Here is a 22,278-nt window from a genome sequence, read left to right as displayed (position 1 = left end):
AGGTCATAAATCACTTTTTCTGAGGCAGGTGTAATTTTGTACGATTGTTAAATCAATGGCTTTAAATCAAGGACTATCTGCCTCTCCATGGCTCTATGGAATGAACACAGGACATCTATAGAGGGACATTCCCAAGCCATCAAGAGTGGTGCTGAGCTGACATGGACTCCTGAACCTGATTTTCCACATCTTTTCTTTTCAGGACTTGCCAGTCAAGAATTCAGAAGCCAGTGGCTGTGACTTCTAATCCCGTCTAATCCTGGCATGAAAGTGGGCTGAGTGACTTTAGGCCAGTTGCTTTTTCTCAACTTAACTCACCATACACAGTAGTTGTTTTGGAGGAAATAATAGGAGGAAGGAATATTAGGTATATTTCCTGCTTTGAGTTATTTATAGAAACAATAAAGGGAGCGGGGATAAAAAATAAGTGATAGAGAGTATCCTTTGAGCAGTACCCTTTGAACAATGCATTGGATTTAATTCAAACTTTAATTATTTTACTGTACAATTAAATACCGCAAAGGTCTGATGTTTTGCTCTTTCACAAAATCACATATATCACTCAGTTATACCTTTTGTTCATTCAGCAAATCCGTAATGGTCTGGGACATTTCATCCAAACTCTGTGCTGCTTTGACAAGGTTATGTAAAGCAAGTACATGCTGGTGGAGAGGTTCAAAATCACAAAGTATGGGTACCCTTAAAAATACAACAGAATTTAAATTGATTATGCTTATCAAATAATAAATTATATTACAATCACATTGTATTGCAGAACAATTAATTGCAAGGCTTCTGCCTTGTTTATTACAATTTAAGGATAATATCATTTTTTATTTGACTCTACCATTCATTTTTTTTTAATTTTTTTTTTAATTTTTATTATTTAAACCAACAAAACAAAACAAAACATAACACACATATATACACAGTATATATTTTAACAGCAATTCATAACAGTAATCTTCTATTATTTACATTTCCCCCCTTATTCTTCTTTAGAGTATTTGTCCTTGTTGCCCCTACCATTCATTTTGATGCCACTGTTAAATCCTGAATTCTAAGCTTAGCTAAACCAGGCCATATAAGAGATTGTATGATAAAATGCTGGAGAACTTCAGCAAACATACTATCCTATTTCTCTATTTATACCTTGAAAACACCTTTTTGGAAGTTTAATCAGAAAAGAATCTGAACTTAGTCCAAAAGAAGTGGTATTCTTTAAATATTAATTTAAACATATTTAACAACAACAACAACAACAATAATAATAGTTGGAAGGGACCTTGGAGGTCATGTAGTCCAACCCCCTGCTCAGGTAGGAAACCCTATACCATTTCAGACAAATGGCTGTCCAGTCTCTTCTTAAAAACTTCCAGTGTTGGAGCATTCACTGCTTCTGGAGGCAGGTTGTTCCACTGGTTAATTGTTCTAACTGCTAGGAAGTTTCTCCTTAGTTCTAGGTTGCTTCTCTCTTTGATTAGTTTCCATCCGTTGCTTCTTGTCCTGCCTTCAGGTGCTTTGGAAAATAGCTTGACCCCCTCTTCTTTGTGGCAGTCCCTGAGATATTGGAGCACTGCTATTATGTCCCCCCTCGTCCTTCTCTTTGTTAAACTAGACATACCCAATTCCAGCAACCGTTCCTTGTATGTTTTAGCCTCCAGTCCTCTAATTATCTTTGTTGTTCTTCTCTGTACTCTTTCTAGAGTCTCAAGATCTTTTTTACATTGTGGTGACCAAAACTGGATGCAGTATTCCAAGTGTGGCCTTACCAAGGCATTGTAAAGTGGTATTAATACTTCACGTGATCTTGATTTTATCCCTCTGCTAATGCAGCCTAGCACTGTGTTGGCTTTTTTGGCAGCTGCAGCACACTGCTGGCTCATATTTAAGTGATTGTCCACTAGGAATCCGAGATCCCTCACAGTTACTACTGAGCAAGGTACCTCCTATACTATGCCTGTACATTTGGTTTTTCTTGCCTAAATGTAGAACCTTACTTTTTTCACCATTGAATTTCATTTTGTTAGATAGCGCCCAGTGTTCAAGACTGTCCAGATCCTCCTGTATCTTAAGCCTGTCTTCTGGAGTGTTGGCTATTCCTGCCAGCTTGGTGTCGTCTGCAAATTTGATGAGTTCCCCATCTATCCCCTCATCCAAATAGTTGATGAAGATGTTGAAGAGCACTGGGCCCAGAACAGAGCCCTGGGGCACCCCACTACACACTTCCCTCCATGTAGATGCAGTTTCATTGAGGACCACACGCTGAGTACGGCCGGTCAGCCAGCTATGAATCCATTTGGTGGTGATGCTGTCTAACCCACATTTTTCTATCTTATCAAGTTGTAGGTTGTGATCTACTTTATCAAATGCCTTACAGAAGTCCACAGCATTCCTCTGGTCCACTAATTTTGTCACTTGGTCAAAGAATGCAATAAGATTTGTCTGGCATGATCTGTTTTTGACAAACCCGTGTTGGCTTTTAGTAATGACATTGTTTGCCTCTAGGTGTTCGCTGATTCGTTGTTTGATTATCTTTTCCAGAATCTTCCCAGGTATTGAGGTCAGGCTGATAGGTCTGTAATTTCCTGGATTCATTTTTTTTTCCTTTTTTGAAGATGGGAACTACATCAGCTCTTTTCCAGTCCTCTGGTAGTTCCCCAGTGCTCCAGGATCTTTGAAAAATATAGTTCAGTGGTTCTGAGATCACATCTGCCAGTTCCTTGAGAACCCTGGGGTGTAATCCATCTGGTCCTGGTGATTTGAACTCGTCTAGGCTGGATAGGTGCTCACTTACCATTTTCTTGCCTATCTTAACTTGTATTTCTATTTTGTTTTTTTTATGGCACTATTTTTGATAGGTTGGTCTGTTTTTTCCCTTTGTGTAAGGACAGATGCAAAAAAATGAGTTAAATAGTTCTGCTTTCTCCCTATTGCTTGTCACCTTCTTGCCACTTTCACCCACTAATGGACCAATCATTTCCTTTACTTTTTCTTGTTTTTTACATCTGTGTGTGTGTGTGTATTTAATTAAATTTACTGTGGCTGTACACTCAAAAATATTCTTGATGAAATATTTAGCCTACATGTAAATGGTTGTAGAATATAAATCTATATAAATAACAGAACAAGAATACAGTAATGTTTCTCTCTTATATTTATTGCTCAGAATTTCTGACATGGATTTTTTTCTCTTTTGAAATTAGTCCCAATTCACAAATCTGATATGCAGACATTTTAATCTGATTATAAATATGCTATATAAATAGTGTTTTAACATTTATAGAGAGTATGGAAATCTGTATCTTTTTGGTTAGCAGTGTATTCATGAACCAGAAAGGGAGGGGGGGAACTTGTTTTTCCTTATTATTATCTGCAATTGTATTTCTTAATGGCTATCTACTGCAGAAGTTCTTTATTTCAGCTAATTAAAATAATACCTTACCTGAGTAATGGTTGTACTTCTGAAGGACAAAAGGATTGAAGAAACTGCAAATCAGATAATGAAATATCAGGAAGTTCACCATCAAATCTGCGAGGTTTTCGAGTCTATAAATAAAAAAGAAATGTATACATGATTAAAATAGGCAAACATTGAAACACACAAAATCCGTAAACAGCTGCTCAATAGCTGTGTTTATACGTTGTTCTAACTGTTTTAATTTGAAAGATCATTTTTTAAAAGTGGATTTTATCAATAATTCCATTCTCATAGTCATGAATGGATATCATTCCATCTGGAAACAATTATCTCCTCAATACTCCAGTCTGCTCTGGAGGATTGGAGAAACTACCGGAGCTAATATGAGACATTCATGAAGCTTTAAGAGAGAGAGTGATGTCCTATTGAGCAAACAAGTCTTTTGGTATTATCTTATTTGTGATAAAGCAGATTTGAAATGCCATTCACAGATTCTATTAATGGAGAAGTATTATACAAAATATTTTGGAAAATGAATATTAATGCAGAGATTATAGAATTGGCTACATTTTATATTATATTAAATGTTATTCAAAATGTAGAAAGCACTGTCAGATATGTGGCTATTAAACCTGTTGTTATTAAAAATGATGCAGTTGATTATATAACTGATGCACAGTAACAGTTCTTTACTGCTAATGTCTATGGAGATTCTCAGTCATCCAGGTCATAGATATCTCAAAGATGCTTTTTCATGATGCAACTGGACTTTGTTGCTTTTTTTTTGAAGACATTTCACTTCTCATCCAAGAAGCTTCTTCAGCTGACTGGATGGTGCGGAATGGAAAGATTTATACTCCTGCAGACAGTTGATCATTTGCATTCTTTTAGCGAGTTGTTAAAGCTGTAAGTCCACATTTTGGACAGAGAGGGCTGCTGGTTTGAAAGAGGAGTCAAAGCAGCCATCTATGTCAAAACTGAAAGCCCTCTCTCAACAGAGGGGAAGGATCCGACATCATCTATCCCCAGTCTACAACACAGTCCTTTCAACAGTTCCAAGAAGGCTCCACACCCATCTGCACTACTCAGGTGACCCTGAAGACACAGATAAGTCGCCAGGTAGCTTTAACAACTTGCTAAAAAAATGCAAACGAACAGCTGTCTGCAGGAGTATAAATCTTTCCATTTCCCACTATCCAGTCAGAGCTGAAGAAGCTTCTTGGATGAGAAGCGAAACGTCTTCTAAGAAAAAAAAGAAAGTCCAGTTGCCTTGTGAAAAAGCATCCTTGGAATTCTTTACTGCTAAATACCATACAATTCAAAATAATCCACATCAAAAGAAAATAAATCTGACTTTATATTCTCTTAAGATCTGAATTACTGTAATTATATAGGAAATAAATTTAAGTTACTGTAGATAGGTCAGTGAAAATAAGTAATACAGCTCTAAATTCTGTAAAAGTACCCAAGCACATGAATATGAATAGTAGCAGGTTGTTTACCTCTTGTAATAAATATATTATCTAAATACGTAGTACTATCTCACAGAAATGTATACTATAGAAAGCTACAAAAAGCCCCACAGAGTTCTAACATAAATGAGATTAATTCAGAAATTTGATCAGTCCTAACAGGGAGATTTAAAAGTGTCCCTGTTGACCATCTGCCAACAAGGAGAAAGGGAGAGAGGAACAATACTTATTCCTATCCCATTTCTGTGGTATTTGTTTAAGCTCAGTTATTTAAATTATTAGTCTTGCCTCTCATCATGTGAAGGGTCATCAACATGTAAACGCTGATCACATATTTTAAAAAGTGATAATCAAGTTTTATATCTTCTCTATTCAGTTTTCACAATACAAGATTTTGTTACTTACTGCAGAAAATTAGTCAAAACTACCATAAATATGAATTAGCCATTCCTAGTTATTTAAAGCCATATACAGTACAAATGAATGTAACACCAATTAATATTTTAAAATATTTTACAGCAATCTATGTTATTAATACAAGAAATGCAACAAGCAGATTATTGTATAAAAAGCTTATATATTTCTTACTTACAAGTTTGCCAATACTATATGTACCTATAGGCTTCCTCCCAGGAGGCTGTTTATTTAAAACTCTTAGAAAAAAACTAAACTTCCTTTAAAAAAAAGATAAAATACTCACACAAAAGGATGGTGGCCAGGCATCAAGGCCCCTGAACAAACGATTTCTTAAGAAAGATTTCCCTATTCAAAGAAATAAAGGTTGCTCTTTTTATTCACGTATAAGACAATCTCTTAATATGAAAGAACACTATATCAACTATTTCTAGGGAAAGTAAGTATTCACTTTGGTCAAATTTCAAGACTGAAGTTGAACAACTTTTCAAGAAAAAGTGTGAAGGCTTCAAAAGGCAAAAATGGAAGCAGAAAGATTAAAATATTTTCAATACAAAAGCATATCAATATTTGTATAATAAAGCTGGCAAAAGAGATATTTTATTAACAGTACAAAGGAAACATCCCTCTTTTAAGTATTAAAGCATTAATTAAAGTATTAAACCTCTGGTATAGTTGTTTGTCAAAGCTTTGTCAGAATGACAATGCAAGTGGGATTGCCAGATAAATTAAGTGGCTGGGCAGAGACACATCCATGCAGACAATTAGGAAAGTTATTTAATCAGCTATCCCAAGACTTGTAGAGAACATGGCTGCTTTAATACTTTTAAGACAGGCACGTCAAACTGCCGGCCCGCGGGCTAGATGTGTCACTCCGAAACTGTACCTACCCCATTGCCAGCAATGGGGAAAAAGTTGCAATATGTCTCGCGACGTTTGACATGCCTGCTTTAAGAGATGATTTCCTTATGCTTCAGCACTTTGTGAAGTGCTCCCTTTTAATGCTTTACAAACACTAATATTTCTTTATTTAACCAAGAGATCTCCTTCCTTTTTTAAAAAAAAAATCATTTTGATTATAGAGATATTTTGCCTGGGCCTGGAATTGAAACACACATTTTAGGTAGAAGTGTTTCAGGATGGGAGGAGAAGGGGGAAAGCTAGGGTGATAGTGGCTAAGGGGAAATAGGTAAACGAAAGCATAGAGGAGATAAGAAATGGCAAGCAGGGCAGGTGGATATGCTACACTAGAATTCAAGGACAGTGGCATAAGTTTGCTAAAGGTGGTGGGGAAAGGAAAGCACCAGAAAGACTGGGGTGATAAGCAGGCCACTGACCTTCCATTCAAATACAACAAATACAACCAGACTTCCTCCCCCTCCTCCTATTGCTGTATGATACTTAAAGGGTAGTGATAGTTAAGGATACATAGAGAAAAAAAAGCACTGGGAAAATCTGTGGGCAGATCATACACAGGCCACGTGAAGGAGAGATGAGACATTTCAGCCTTGCCCTAAATTGCCCAGTGTGACTCCTCTGGAATTTATCTTGGCCAAAACTTGGAACAATCAAAATGTCCCTGGTTTCAATTTGGGCAAATTTCTAAGTCACAATATGTTTGTTTCAGGATTGAAATAAAACATATTTTCCATTTATCACACCCTTCTCATAAGTATTAACATTCTTCTATTTCAAGATATAAAGATATCTGAAGAAAGAAAACAGTAAAGCATTTAACAAACATGCCTGCTTAATTAAAAAGCTAAGTTCTAGTCTTAACTCTAACCACAATTCTAATTATTTACCTGATTTTCTACACAACACTATAATTTTCACTACAGCACTAAAATAATATGCAGGCGAAATGAGACAAACTGTGCAAACTAAGTCACAGAATTACAAAATAAAGCAGCTTTTATTTCTCCCACCAGTTCTTTCTTATTGTTTAGGACCAGATCTAGGCCAGGCAATCCATCATCTCAACTTTTTGGAAAATGAAATAATAAAACCACAGAAGAAATGGGAGTTGCATTCAGTCAAGTTGGCTTTTAAAAGTATATTCACAGTAGCTGAGATCGTCCATCATTATATTGCTCCTCTCTAAAAAGTTCTAAAATTATCCAGATCTGCCTGACATGCATATCCTCATAATATCAATGGGTTTTTTTTAACCTCACTGACCAAACCTTCATGTTCATTTCTGCCTTTCCAGATGTGTGCTTCCCCCCCAATGCTCTTCTTCCCCCCACTTTTAATTAGCCTACTTTTTTTTGAATAAGTTGTAGGCTAATTTTCCCTCACAAGGTTTTACAATGTCTACTAAATCATACTTGCTCTTCTGCATTAAAACTTGTGGTTGTCTTTATCTGTTTCCACATTCTGAGCACTTTTATGACACCTTAGAAACCATATAGGCCATATAATCTGGCCTATTCTTCTTGGTGTTTGTATTATCATTATTATTATCATCATTATTAAGGTGCTTCTATATCCTGTGTTATTACTATTGTTCCATTCCCAGTGCGCAATGTTGCAATTTCAGTCTTTTCTCAACTCTCTTTTTCTAATGGATTGGGGCCAGAATTGCAGAACAAATTCTTCCCAGCACATCTCAGGTACAACTCATCATCCATCACTGTATGACTGAAGAATATAATTCATTCTCACTACCACCATTTCTATAGCCATGTCTTATTCACTTTCAGTATCCTCTCTCTTAATGGATCACACACCTTTAATAGAAGAAAAGTGAAGAGAATACTATTCATGATCCCAGCTTCATTTTCTAGCACAGTCCTGAAATAAGAGGTAGACTAGAAGGAAAGTGCCCAGGACAATACAGCACAGGATAGACAGATGATGAGGAGAAATGGCTGCCCTTTACCTTTTTCTCTCTCACATGCAAACACTCCCACACCTTTTGTCAATAATGTGATTGCATGACTGAGGCCAGGCATATGAATACTTATGACTTGTATATACACACTTAGTTTGGGTGAGTCATGACATAACATTGATTCAATAAAACTGTTAGACTTCACATCAAACATAGAATAATCTTTACTCTTCAGGAACACTGCTGTTAAAAGGCAGAGCTTCATGGACTCAGCATAATATTCAGCAGACCAGAAAACATACATATTCAAAAGATCTGCTACTTTCAAACATAAAAATGAAGGTGTATGTATGTTTGTCTCCAGGATCCATTGTCAACAGACCATCATCCAGGGTTTAAATTCTAATTTTTTTCCCTGACCTGTTCCAAGTCAATGGAATCTTGCTCAATCTTTTCCAGCCTTGCATCTGTTCAAGGTTTATATAATGGTTCTGTCTGGCAGGATACTGCTAATTCCCACCTTGGCAGCTTCAAATCTTACAAAAATCATCATTTGTTATAATTATGCCGCACATAATTGGGTATAATATAAAAATCAACACTAATTTATTCAAGATACACATTTCTTCTAATGTTATGATGTTGTTTGTGCCATTGTAGCTTGAGAGGAGAGAAAAAATTACAATACTTACTAAATAATTTTCCAAAAGATTCCCTTTTGGCTTTTTCTGCATCATAAAGATGTTTACCATCTTTTACTAATGCACCAGCCCACTATAAAAAATAATAATAATAATAATTAAACACAAATGTACAAACACATTTTCTCTATAAAGCAAAAGATATTAGACACAAATTTATAAAATATTTTAGGTTTAAATTATCTACTCAAGTTACTTACCTCTCTGTAGTGTTTCACAAACATTTTTCTTCTTACAACTTCAACAACTGCCAAACAGTACATCTGTGGGACATTACTGAGCTTTTCTACAATTTTCACTCTTTCTAACAGCTCTGTTACAAGGCGAAGCAATGCTTGTAGTTTCTCTCCATCTTGGTCAGCATGAAGCATGACGAAGCAGCACCACCTACAGAATAGGTGAAAATAGGTGAATTTGGACTGGTGATTAAAAGAAATATTCTCTACTGAATAGGTATTTGTTAAATATATACCTTATCTTTCCTCAAGGGGCTCATGAAGACAGGTTTCATATTCCCAAAACTATTTTTTTCCACAACAACAAATCTGTGAGGCAAATTGGATTAAGAAGAACTGACCAGCCTGTAGCCACTCAAAGGAACTGGCTCTTCTAATAATTGCCAACCAGGTATTTGCTTATTTATGATTTGAAAGCTTTATAAACCGCTCAGTCACAGAATATTTCAGATAGGTTACATCATTAAAATGCAATTAAAATCAAAGCAAATAAACTCACCTAAGAATGTAGCTGCATTCCACAGATACCTATTAAAATCCATATCATTCAAATTTCTAATGTGAATCTGGATTCACCAACCACAACAAAAACAAAAAAGGCAACTGTTCAAATAAACTATTATACAGATAGTCTTCAACTTATGATTGCAATTAGGACCAGTTTTCCAGTCATAAGTTGATATGATTGTAAGTCAAAGCGTTCATGTGACAAGACCCAACTTTGAAAACACTCATAAAGGTGAACTGGTTGCCAAGCACCCAAAAACAGTCAAAATGAGAGTGTGCCTGCAACAGACCAATGAAAGATTCTGACTTTCCAGAGTCTTTATTCATGTGGAGAGTCTCAATAGAAAAAGGTTCTCCACAGTAACTTTTATCTGCTAAAGACTGAGGTCAACATGTCTGCCTCCTTTTCATATACTTTGTTTCTTCTGCTTATTCACTTATTTTTAATAGTACCTTCCCCTATATTATCATAACAAATGCAAACTTTCCTCCACATTAATTTGAAGCTGAAAAAAAAATGTGACTATACACATTCAGAGATACATTTTACTAGTGCTAGGGACCTATTGAACACTTGATATTACAATAAAAGAAATCAAATCCTATGCACTCAATTGCAAAGGAAGCTTGTAAACTTTGTGGATAGCAGCAAAATAAATTGCTGGTTCCTGAATATAATAATTCTACAGTTCTGAGCGAAAGAAAGAAAGAAAGAAAGAAAGAAAGAAAGAAAGAAAGAAAGAAAGAAAGAAAGAAAGAAAGAAAGAAAGAAAGAAAGAAAGAAAGAAAGAAAGAAAGAAAGAAAGGTTTGAGATATAATTTCTAAACAGTAATAATAATAATAGTACACATACAATTAAAAAAATACATGGGGGTGAAATACATTACTGCAATAGCTTCACTTACTTCAGTCGGACTTGTAAATTATTTGCAAGTTCTTGTTTGGCAGTAGTACATTTTTGCTTAATATCTAAAAGTTTCCTGTGGTTAGTTAACATGATCATCAGTTGATTTGCATGGCTCAAGCACAAGTCAGGTAGTACAGAAGGATCTTTCAAGTTCTCTGCTCTCTTCTGATTAGCCAAAAATCCCTTAATAAAATAAATTGATTTAAATATAGAAACATTTTCTGTTCTCTGTGCCAAATAAATGTTATGTTAATTCATTTCCAATAGCTTCAGAAGACATAAATTTCTTTTTTGCAAATCAGAATCACCTATGGACAATTGTTTGGTATCTATACTAATAGCTAAAATGGTTTCAGAACACTACAGTAGCCTCCTTTAAGATCTTGCAAAATAGTAAGAATGCTCTAGATCAACGGCTCCAATCTTTTGGGTGCAAGGGACCTGTTCCACAGAAGGAGGTTTTTTCAGGATTGGGGGCATGGGTGCACACACTGCCTGGATCCCGCGTGTGCTGGATGGGGCTTTGCTCACTTGCACGGACCGGTTCCTGAAAGGCCACAAACCGGTTCCTGAAAGGCCTGCGGCCTGGGGGTACGAGAATTCTGCTCTAAAGAATTGTTTCATATCTTCCTATAAAAATATTCTAAAGGATACCAAATGACGTTATTATCAATAAAAATGCATCAGGTAATTTAAATTTAACAAGGTTGCATTATGTTAGAAATTAAATAAAAGAATCCTTATAATATATTGCCACCTACTGACCATATTGAATGAGATGTTATATACACATGTAATTATGCATTAAGAAACTACCTACTTTTATTTTATTTTTGTTTGAATTATATCCAACTCTCATTTAAATACGGAAATAATTGCAATCATTAAATGTATATTGGTTAGCTTTCTCACCATTCTGAATAACTTACTAAGTACTAACAGTCTTGTTTATTTTTACTTCAGTAATTTATTCATAGATTACTAATTCTGCTATTGCTTTAAATATTTAGAGATTTTTATTAATAGTTTCTTCATTAGTATTCTGTTATTTGCATTTATAGTGCTATTGTGAACTACTTAGAAATATTTATCCATTTCTGTTGGAACTTTTTAACTTTTAAATAGTTTTGTACAACATGTGGGGAAGAACTTTTGAAAAGGACAACTACAAAAAGTATTGTGTGATAAGATGGGCCCAGGAAAGCTATTCTTAAAAACAAATAAGTAAGGTAAACCTTTAAAACTTGGGATGTTTAGCTTTTGGGATCCCAGCCCCTATATCAGATTGGAATAAGACTGCAAATCAATCTAACCTAGGAAAAAAGAAGATCATATAAACTGGAATATTTTAGGATTATGGAAGCATCTAAAATGGATGTTTCTCTGAAAGGTTCAGCGTAATTAGTTTGAAGGCTTTTTCTGGTTATTCAAATTGTGTATATGTGCACAGACAACTCCCCACGTTAAATCTTCAAAGCAGATATGCTGAGATTACGTTCACTGCCTTATTTATAAAAATAATAAAGGTGTGTGTGGGGGGGGGAATCTAAAAGAAAAAAGATGCAAAACTTCAAGGATGGGAGCTGCCCTTTGCTAATGCATTATGCATAGCAACTTTTTAATTGTCTATTCAGCCATAATATTTATTTTATTATTAATATTCCTATGGTGTTCTACTCCCCATGGCCCCAAACAGCAATCATAGAAAAAGCAGAGAATTAAAAACAAAAGAATAATAATAAATATACATCACAATGGTACTGATTAATAGGGGTAAATACTAAAATCTTAATACATTCCAAATGCTCCATCTAGAATTAAGTTTTTAATTCTTTACATTTAGGGAAGAGGTAGTTCCTATATATGAGGCAAAGTACTTCATAATATGATAAAATTAAACTATTTCCAATTGTTGAATTGCGATTTTCTTATGTTTGATGGCTGATTCTTTGGATAATTCAGTTCAGCAACTTCTGTAAAGCATACCTCTAATTCAGAGAAACAATAGGAAATGTATTTGTGTACATCAGACACATCAGATATTAATTTCAGTACAAGTGGTCACTGACTTCAATCATGATTGCAATACTAAATAACACAAAAAAGTGGGAATACATCAGAGGTACAGAACTTAAATCTGACTTGTGCATAGTTCTTGAAAACCTCTGTGATGCCTTTAAAGACTCTCAGAATCACCGGGAGTTGGGCAGCAAATAAATGTATACTAAAATCTCCATATCAATTCAGTACCTGAACTAAAGAATGAGGTAGTAAATTTCATACTGTTGTAGGAAGATATCCATATTTGTGATAAAAAAAGTTTAATTTCAAATTTATCTTCTGTTAAGATAAAGGATACAGTTTAATCTAAACAAATCCAATTTATTGAACATTTTTCAGAATTTATTATAAAAAAAGGCTATCTTACCAAATTCAAAACAACTACCACTTACCTGAGCAAGTTCTTTTTGTTCATTAACGAGCCTGCTGCAGCTAGCTATCATCTGGTCCAGCGCATAAAGCCTATCCTCCAGTCCCTTAATAGCCTTCATGTTCTGATTATCTAATTTGGCAATCGTCTGTCTACAATCTGCCAAAAAAGGCTGAATAATTCTTGGATCAAGCTGAAAAACAAAAAGACAAATTTAATGTCTAATCACTTCTGATGGAAAGAAAATTATGGGGAAATTATTATTATATGTGGGTAATCTACAGTTAGATTTATAGTCTAAGACCAGTGAAAACTTAGTAATTCAAGTCTTAACCAAGGGCCTAAATTTTTTTTAAGGTAATGTCTAAGAATGTAGGCAGTTCCAAACAGGGTGATCCTTTGTAAAATTAGAGTACTCAGGTCCAATAAATTCAGTCCTTTAGGTGTTACTCTGAGGGTTCTAAATAAGATTGGTATAACGGATTTCTTTTTCCATAAGTGTTCAACTTTGATCTGCAAGTCTTGCTATTTCATATTTTTTTTCAACCTGGAATAGCAATGTCAATGAACCAGACTTTCTTCTTTTCAATAACTATATATCAGGCATGTTATGAACAAGGTTGCCTGTCTGTTTGAAACTTAAAAGTTCCCTTAAGATCTCAACCTGCTTGTTTTCCAAATCCTTCTCAACGATGGTCCAGTAGTTTTTACTACATTCAAATCCAAGCATCTGGCAAAGTTTCCAATGAATTCTGGCAACTTGGGTCATGATGCTGCTTGTAGTTAGTTTGTGAAATTTTGCGGTAGCCACTGATCAAAATGGTCAATTGCTTCATCCTTTTGACTACAAAGGTGACATTGGCTGTTGTGACATGTTGAATTTGTGCCTTCATGAAATTAGTTGGTAAAGCTTATTGCGAGTCATAAAATAAACCCTTCAGGGTTTTTTTTTTAACACTCCTGATCTTAACTAATTCCGTATGAGTTTTTTAATTAGCTTTTTCTTTAATATGCTTCAAATATTGATCATGCATTGGCATTTTCTTCCAATTAACAAATCGGTTTTCAATTGTTTGTTTTTTCTCTATCTGGCCTTCACCTTTATTGTTTTCAAGAGTTTTTCCTGATTGACTGCCTTCATCAAAGGTTCTTGGCTTTTCTTAGTGTAGTCATTCAGGCCATGTTTTCTTCCTCCAATTTGTTTAATCTGTAGAAGTCCTCTACTCATTTTAGCTGTTGGCAAATAAAGCCAATCAGTACTTTTGGGGTGCGAAGCATGGTGCATTGTCGTTAGTTTTCTTGTCTTCTGATCCAAATTATCAAATTCTATCTAGGTCCAGTAAATTATTCCTGCTGTATATCAAATATTAGGGACTGCTCAGGTACTAATTGCTCTAATGATGCTTCCATCATTTAGCTTAGTTTTGAAATTTTCAAAATTTGTTTGATTCTCTGTAGCACCTTAGGGCAGGATAAGAAATAATGGGTGAAAGTAATGGGAGGGAGATTAAATCTGAAAATATGGAGGAACTTCCTAACAGTGAGAATGAATAATCAATAGAACAGCATCCCTCATGGAGTTGTGGGTGCTCCATCGTTGGAGATTTACAAGACAACCATTTATCCTGGATGGTATAAGGACTCCTGCTTTGGGCAGAGGGTTGGACTAGAAGACCTCCAAGGCCCCCTTCCAGCCTTATGATTCTATAATATATTTAGTAGAAGTATTTTGACTTCATTTTGTAATAAATTGGAAGCTTTCAAATCCCCGAAATATTTGTAGCCTTCTTCTGGTGTCACTGCTGTTATCAAATCTTCATTGTTAAAGCTGTATTCCATCATCTTCAACAATTTTCCTGCCATTATGACTATAATTGCACACTTGTTGATGCCAAATTGCATTCCAATATCTTTATTACACTCCCCAACAATACTTTAACATCATCAAGCAACAGCATCAGCCTATTTCAAGTTCTTGGGAAGGACTTGATAGGTAAATAAAAATGTCAAAACCAGGCTAAACATCTGGCTGATTGTGGGACCAATCATAATACATATCTGTATCCAAACACATGCACTGTAAGTAATATGATGTAATCTGAAACTTGTACATTTTAAACTAGATTTTCTTAACAAGAAACATGTAACGGATAAAATTGACCTTCATGTAATCACATTTCTTAAGCAGAAGAGGTTTTCCTCCTCTCCTCTTCCACTGGAGCGCCATAAAACATTAAACGCTGAAAAATGGCTTCTATAAAAGATAGCCCACAGGGTGCCATATACAGAAACCTAATATAAAAGTTGCAGAAGGGCAGAACTGGATTAAATGAGATTTATATTATGAAATTGTCTTAAAAGCGCAACATTAGTAAACTATTTATATCTTGCTGTATTCACAGAGATTAGTTCCTTAAAATCATACAATCCTGGTTTCTTTCAAAACAAAGCCTCTAATAGTATCTTACTCTGAATTTTTTTTCAAAGCAAATGTCTAAGCCAGGGGTATGCAACCTTGGCTCTTTTATGACTCGTGGACTTCAACTCCCAGAAGCCATGCCCACATATTAGCATGTTAGTATTTGATATGATTAACCTACTTCCTCTAATGAAACAGGCTGAAATTTGAAGTTATCACTCATAGTACCATCCCTTAATCCATAAATTAATTCAATCCAGCAGCTATTTAATATATTTAAAGGACAGCACAGATCAACTCAAAATCATTTGTATTTTTATGCTAGTCCTGGATATCTTTATATAATTCAATTTACTACATTCTGCTCTCTGTGGAAACATTTTTTATAATAATTTTAGCATAATGAATTCATCTATCAAGAGATATTCTTGGGGCACTTACAGAGCAAAACATGTATTAAGTATTCTATAGAATTTACAATAACTTAAGGTAGTCAGGTAAACTGTATACAGGGTAAACTATATTCCCTGAAAACCATGTGCATTTGAAGGACAGGATGCATATTAAAAAAAAAATACATGACTACATCTTTAAAAAATAAAGGGCAATTTCCTCAACAATGAGAGCTGTAAGCCAACTAGATAGATGACTTTGGGCCAGTCACACTCTAGGTATGTTCACCATCTTGCCTCTCTTCATACACATACATATATTCTTTTATTTCTTTTTTGCCCTTTATTTAAAAGATAGTTTGAGAGAGGTGAGGGGATCTTTAGAACATTCAGAAATACTGGTTGAAGCAAAGACAGTAACTGATAAAAATCACAAACTGTTTTGATCACTTTCAACCAAGTTCAATTTCATACTGCCATAGAGTTAGAAAAAAAAACTTCTCAATGTTTCATCTCCCTACCCTGGAGGGAAGAAGGAAAGGGAGGGAAAGGAAAATTAAATTTTGATTAGTATTAATTTATATCCTATTATATTATACATGTTAAGCAATCAACTGGACATTCACAAAAATTATAATTAAATTGCTAGAATTAATACTAGAACAACAATAATTTATCAAGCCAATAAAAATTAACAAAATAGCATTTGGGAAATATGATTTTTTGGGGGGAACTTATAGGACATGAAATCTAAAAAATCATTACTACTTTTTTTATAATAGGTATAAAATTCATTATAATTATACATTGGTTAACATTCCTATATGACATTCGAAGTAGTCTAGGGCAAAATCTGGAATAAACATTTGAAACACAGAAATACATGGGAAGACATAATTAATGTCAAATAATGAAAGATATTTATTACCAATATACCTGTAGACATCAATGTCAGATGCCACACAATTGTAGAACATGTATTACTAAGATCAACTTGCATCTATGTGATAGAATATAAATTTCAGAAACAGATTAAAAGCAGCTGTCTATCACTCATTTGTTACAATACCTTTATCAGCTATTATGCTGAATAGGGCTATGAATTTTAAAATTAAAATGTTTGAACTTCACCAGTCTGAGAAAGATATATCCCATTGCTGTTCCTAAGGATTCAAAGATCAAACCTACAGACTTTGCATTTTCTTTCAATTGAAGCCCATATTTTTTGCTGCTGTGTACTGATTCTATCAGTTGATAATGGATTGAAGCTTGGGTGGGAAATGAGCTTAGTCAATTGCTATATGAATAATCTAAATCTGGGGGAGTCAGTTTTGTTTTTCATATTACCGATAAGAAATTATAGATCAGGGGTCTTCAAACTTGGCCCTTTTATGACTTGTGGACTTCAACTCCCACAATTTCTCAGCCAGCAGGCCTGGCTGAGGAATTCTGAGAGTTGAAGTCCACAAGTCATAAAAGGGCCATGTTTGAAGACCCCTGTTATAGACTAATATGCAATTAATCAGAGAGATTATTCACTTGAAATATTTTTTGCCAGCCTATCATGCTACATATGTTTGTATAAAAAGCAACATTCTCCTTTTTTAACCGGCATGGAAATTCAAAATATCAGCCTTTCAGCAGGCTACTAAGAAAAAAAAATCTTTTAATATCAACATTGGAAATGAAGGAAGTCAACTGAGAGGAAAACCAACTCAAATGATTTCATGGAACAGTGGAGAAATCTGACAGCAACAATGATTAGTGTTCAGAGAACTTTTTCTCATCTAGCAACAGATAAGCGATATAATAAAGGTAGTCCTCGACTTATGACCACAATTGAATTCAAAATTTTGTTTGCTAAGCGAGTTTTGCTCCATTTTATGATCTTTCTTGCCACAGTTAGTAAGTGAATCATAAATACATGCCAGTTGCCAAGCGTCTGAATTTTGATCATGTGACCATAGGGATGCTGCAAAGGTCGTAAATATGAAAAACGATCATAAGTCACTTTTTCCAGTGCCGTGGTAACTTTGAACGGTCACTAAACAAATGGTTGTAAGTCAAAGACTACCTATAAAAAACTCCCATCCTTACCTTGAACGTTTGACACTGCTTTAGTTGTTAAAGTAATGGTATATATTAAAACTTTGTGAAAAAAATATGCAAGTAGCATATCATATAAATATTAAAAAACCTTATATACTCCAAAATAATTCTATTGGGAGAAAATGCCATGGATAAAAAACATCTTCTTCTTCTTCCACAGTAAGAATCTATGCTGAATTGCAGTTACCATTTTCAAGCAAACATGAAAAGGCCACTTTAGATCTCACATCCTGTATGTTACTTACAAGAATAGTTATACAAGATAGAAAAGAATTCAAAGGATTATAAAACAAAACACAATGATGTTTTTAAAAACATTAACTTACTCTGCTCATGGAATCAAAACATTTCCTGACCAAGGACTCAACATCATTAGGTCTATCTTGAACATTTATCCAGTCTAAAAGTGAAACATTAAAAGAAGGCAGATCATTTTCGTTAAGCTCCACTGAAAGATCTCTGTCTTGGACTGCATAGTGACTAGCTTCCCTGTTTTCATTCAATTTTTCAAAATCTGGATCATCTGAGGTTGGATGTTCCACCGACTTGCAAAATGATGCTATCAATAATTGTTTGTTCATTTTAAGTGTATCAGGAGAAAGCATAACTTCAGCCGACTTCTCATTTTCAGTGTCTTCGCTTTCGGTTCCTCCATGATCAGTGGAAGAATCCATTCGTTCCAAACATTCCCTGTAACTATGTCTAGTTAGGCACTCCAGCAATGGGATCTTGGCCATAATAGAAACAGCAGCCCCTAAGCTTGGGAAAATAAATAAACAAATTAAGTATAAATAAACAAAGATGTGATATCTTGCATGGATAATATGTTTTTCAGTCTTTTCACTACAACGTCACCTTAATTCTTCTAATTTTATCCAAATGCATTATCAGACAATGAAATATTAAATGTGTCTTAACTTAATTATCTCTTCACTACAACTAAAAAAATTTAATGTATACTTTAAAAGAGTTTATCAAATAATCTGAAATGTTTATCCAAATTTAAATTAGGAAATCAGGTAATTAAAAATTAATTTGCACTATTTTATCAATGTTATGTATTTTATGTGTGTCTGCCATTGAGTCAGTGTTGACACAAGTCCCCACAATTTTCTTGGCAAGATTTTGGAAGAGCTTTGCTTTTGCCTAAGAGAAAATGATCGACTGAGAGAAAATGACTGACTCAAAATTATCCAGCTGGATTTGTGCCCGAGGCCGGACTAGAACTCATATAGGTAGCCCTCGACCTACAACCATTCATTTAGTGACCATTCAAAGTTACAATGGCACTGGAAAAAAGTGACTTATGACCATTTTTCACACTTATGACCACTGCAGCATCCCCAGGGTCATGTGATCAAAATTCTGGTACTTGGCAACTGGTTCATATTTATGACAGTTGCAGTGTCCCAGGGCCTGTAATTCCCTTCTGCAACCTTCTGACAAGCAAAGTCAACGGGGAAGCCAGATTTACTTAATCGGGTTACTAATTTAACAACTGCAGTGATTCATTTAACAGCTGTGGCAAGAAAAGTCGTAAAAGAGGGCAAAACTGATGTTGCAATCACTGCACCAAAATGGCTTTCAATGTTATGTATATAGCAACATTAATTATACAGTAATGCTGTTTTCTTTCAAATTTTGAATGGAAAGTTTGAAAATAAATTATGTAATTATCTGGAAATTAGCTCTCAAAACATTCAAACATGTAGTCTGCAATTATCCATCATCGTCCTCCTCCTCCTCCTCCTCATCTTAAATAATGAAGCCTAAAAACCTACTGAACTGTATGGGACCTTTCCTTATGAAAAAAGGCTACCATAATTTGTATTATGCTTTAATAATATGCAACTGATCACATGAATGCTTTCCAATTTAATTATCAGTACAGCAAATGAAATCCATTGTGAACATGTTCGCAGTCATCTGTTTTTTGGATAATACACCAATGACTACGTTCCACTGAATTCAAAGGGATCTGGCCTTTAGCATAAGAACATATTGTCATGTTTCCAGAATTCCTGAGTAATATAATTACGATTACTTGCTGCTTTCCTCTCAATTGGTATTAAAGTCAAAACAAATGTACAAACTCATAAAAACTTAGTTTTCAGGAAAGTAGTTATATAGCAATAGCTTCTTACTGAAGAGTCAAAAGGCAAACTTACTGTGTAAGTTTCAGTTTAATATCATCTATGGATTGCAAGTAACTTGAATAAGCATTTTCAAATCTGAAAAGCAGTTTTTGATAAGAATATGTGCAATCTTCCAAATTTGCCATTATAGCAGCCCAGCCTTGGTGCTGAAGATGTTCATCATGAACGAGGCCTTCACAGAAGGAGCAAAGTTTTTTGGCTATTTCATACATTTCCTGTATAAACAAATACGTTAAATATCAATAGCCTATTTTTTGTAGTTAAAACATATAAACATAACATACATTTCCAGGGGAAGAAATATGGAACAGAAAAACAATATAGCTCGAGAAAAATGTGAGTCTTGTATGACAAGAAATGTCCTTGAAAGCATTTGTGAATAATAACAATAATAATAGAGTTGGAAGGGACCTTGGAGGTCTTCTAGTCCAGGGCTTTTCAACCTTTTCACCCATTGTACCACTTTTAGGATATGGCAACATCCGAGTACCACCAGTCGCCTAGCAAGGTGTCAAAAACTTGATGACCCAAAAAAAAAAAAAGGGAAAAAAGTGATAAAGTACAGGTAGTCCTCGACTTACAACAGTTCGCTTAGTGACTCTTAGAAGTTACAATGGCACTGAAAAAAGTGCCCCCCAAGCCACAGCCAAGCAAGACACCTGCCTGCCCGCCTGGCAGCGCTCTTCCTCCTGTCCGAGGTTTTCATTGTTGTGAGCATTTCTGTTGAGGATTGGCAGCGGGGGTGGGGTGGGGGGTGTTTGGTTTTTATTCCCATCTGCTGGGTGATTGCGGCAGGTTTTGGTCACTTCACATGACTCTGGGACACTGTGACCATCATAAATAAATATGAATCAGTTGCCAAGCATCTGAATGTAAATCACAAGACCCTGGAGATGCTGCAACATTCCAGCTGATTGGTGCTTCTTCAGGGCTCAGCAGAAGCACTGGGATCAGCGCCAAGCTCCAAGTGGAGCCTGGCGCTGATCCTAGTGCTTCCGCTGAGCCCTGACAGCCCTGCAGCTCCAGCCATCTCTCACTCAGGCTTGTGCGGTGCTGCCACCGGTTCAGCTCATTCCCCTCCCCCGCTACCACTTTTCTAGGATGGTCGCGTACCACTTGCCAGGTGCCAATGTACCACAGGTGGTACCTGTACCATTGGTTGAAAAGCCCTGCTCTAGTCGAACACCGTGCTTAGGCAAGAAACCCTATACCATTTCAGACAAATGGTTGTCCAGTCTCTTGTTAAAAACTTCCAGAATATTTAATTTTAATTTAATTTAATTTAATTTATTCCAGAATAATAATTTTAAACCTTCAGGAGAGATAAACCACCTAACATTTTTCAGTAAACCTTCTCAGAAGAAATGTCTATATGACAGTAGCAATATAGTTCTCATTTTTCTGTAGTATCCTTTGTCTTTTTTGTAGATAAAAAGAAAAGCGAAGTTCATATGCTGATGTCTTTCATTAAACTTTCCCCCTAAACGAGCAGTTTCAATCCCAGCTAATTATCAGGATAGGTAACTATTTAATTTCTTTGCCTTTCTCATCCATTTTGTCTTTCCATTACAGGTAATACTAGGGTTACAATCATTCATTCAGTGACTATTCAAAGTTACAATGGTACTGAGTGCATGACTGTTGCATTGTTCTTGTGGCGACATGATCACCAATTCTGATTTTCCTTGCCAGCTTCCAGTTTAAACAGTCACTGGGAAAACTGGCAGAAAGTTAGAATTCACAGTCACATGAGGTCCTCACTTAACAACCTGTGAGGTCCTTGCTTAACAACGGCAACCAGAACTGCCAAAATTGCAACTGTTGAGCAGCACAGATGCATAACTTTGCACTTTATAACCCCATTGCTTAATGATAGCAATTCCGATCCCAATTGCCATCATAAGCTGAAAACTACTCATATCTACCTTTTAGACTGAGCTTGTTTGGGAGTATTTCTGATGTTGAAGAGGATCAAATTAATTCAATAAATGTATTTATATTACATGCAGTCCCTAACTTATAATGGCAATTTGAGTCAGAATTCCATCACTAAGTGCTGTGGTTATAAAGCATATCTGCATTGGTTAGCGATGGCAATCCTTGGAAACCCAGTTGCCATCGTTAACTGAATACCACGGTCAGTAGGCAGGCAACTTCCTGCAGCTTCCCGTACCAAAGTCAGTGGGGAAGCCAGCAGAAAATTGCAGGTCCCAGGCCAGCAGCAAGTAAGTGACTGCTGCTGGGTGGCAGAGAGCACAAGGAGATGCACAAGGGTG

General features: G+C 35.4%; 1 protein-coding gene across 1 annotated transcript in view; it reads right to left on the bottom strand.

The window, feature by feature from the left end:
- The window catches only part of RB1CC1 (RB1 inducible coiled-coil 1), a 49,925-nt gene that overhangs the window by 21,574 nt on the left and 6,073 nt on the right, over positions 1-22,278 (bottom strand). The window contains exons 5-13 of the mRNA XM_015817881.1: positions 20,015-20,217; positions 18,173-18,605; positions 12,949-13,119; positions 10,494-10,678; positions 9,045-9,231; positions 8,836-8,917; positions 5,594-5,655; positions 3,446-3,549; positions 573-699 (exon numbers count right to left, since the gene is read on the bottom strand). Of these exons, the coding sequence (XP_015673367.1) occupies positions 573-699; positions 3,446-3,549; positions 5,594-5,655; positions 8,836-8,917; positions 9,045-9,231; positions 10,494-10,678; positions 12,949-13,119; positions 18,173-18,605; positions 20,015-20,217 (1,554 nt within the window). The remainder of the gene's footprint in view (positions 1-572; positions 700-3,445; positions 3,550-5,593; positions 5,656-8,835; positions 8,918-9,044; positions 9,232-10,493; positions 10,679-12,948; positions 13,120-18,172; positions 18,606-20,014; positions 20,218-22,278) is intronic.

This window comes from Protobothrops mucrosquamatus, unplaced genomic scaffold (assembly GCF_001527695.2).
Source record: "Protobothrops mucrosquamatus isolate PMUCROS unplaced genomic scaffold, P.Mucros_1.0 scaffold652, whole genome shotgun sequence".
In the NCBI taxonomy this organism is placed as follows: Eukaryota; Metazoa; Chordata; class Lepidosauria; order Squamata; family Viperidae; genus Protobothrops; species Protobothrops mucrosquamatus.
Note: the sequence above shows the minus strand (reverse complement) of the source record. Positions and strands in the feature narration are given on the sequence as shown.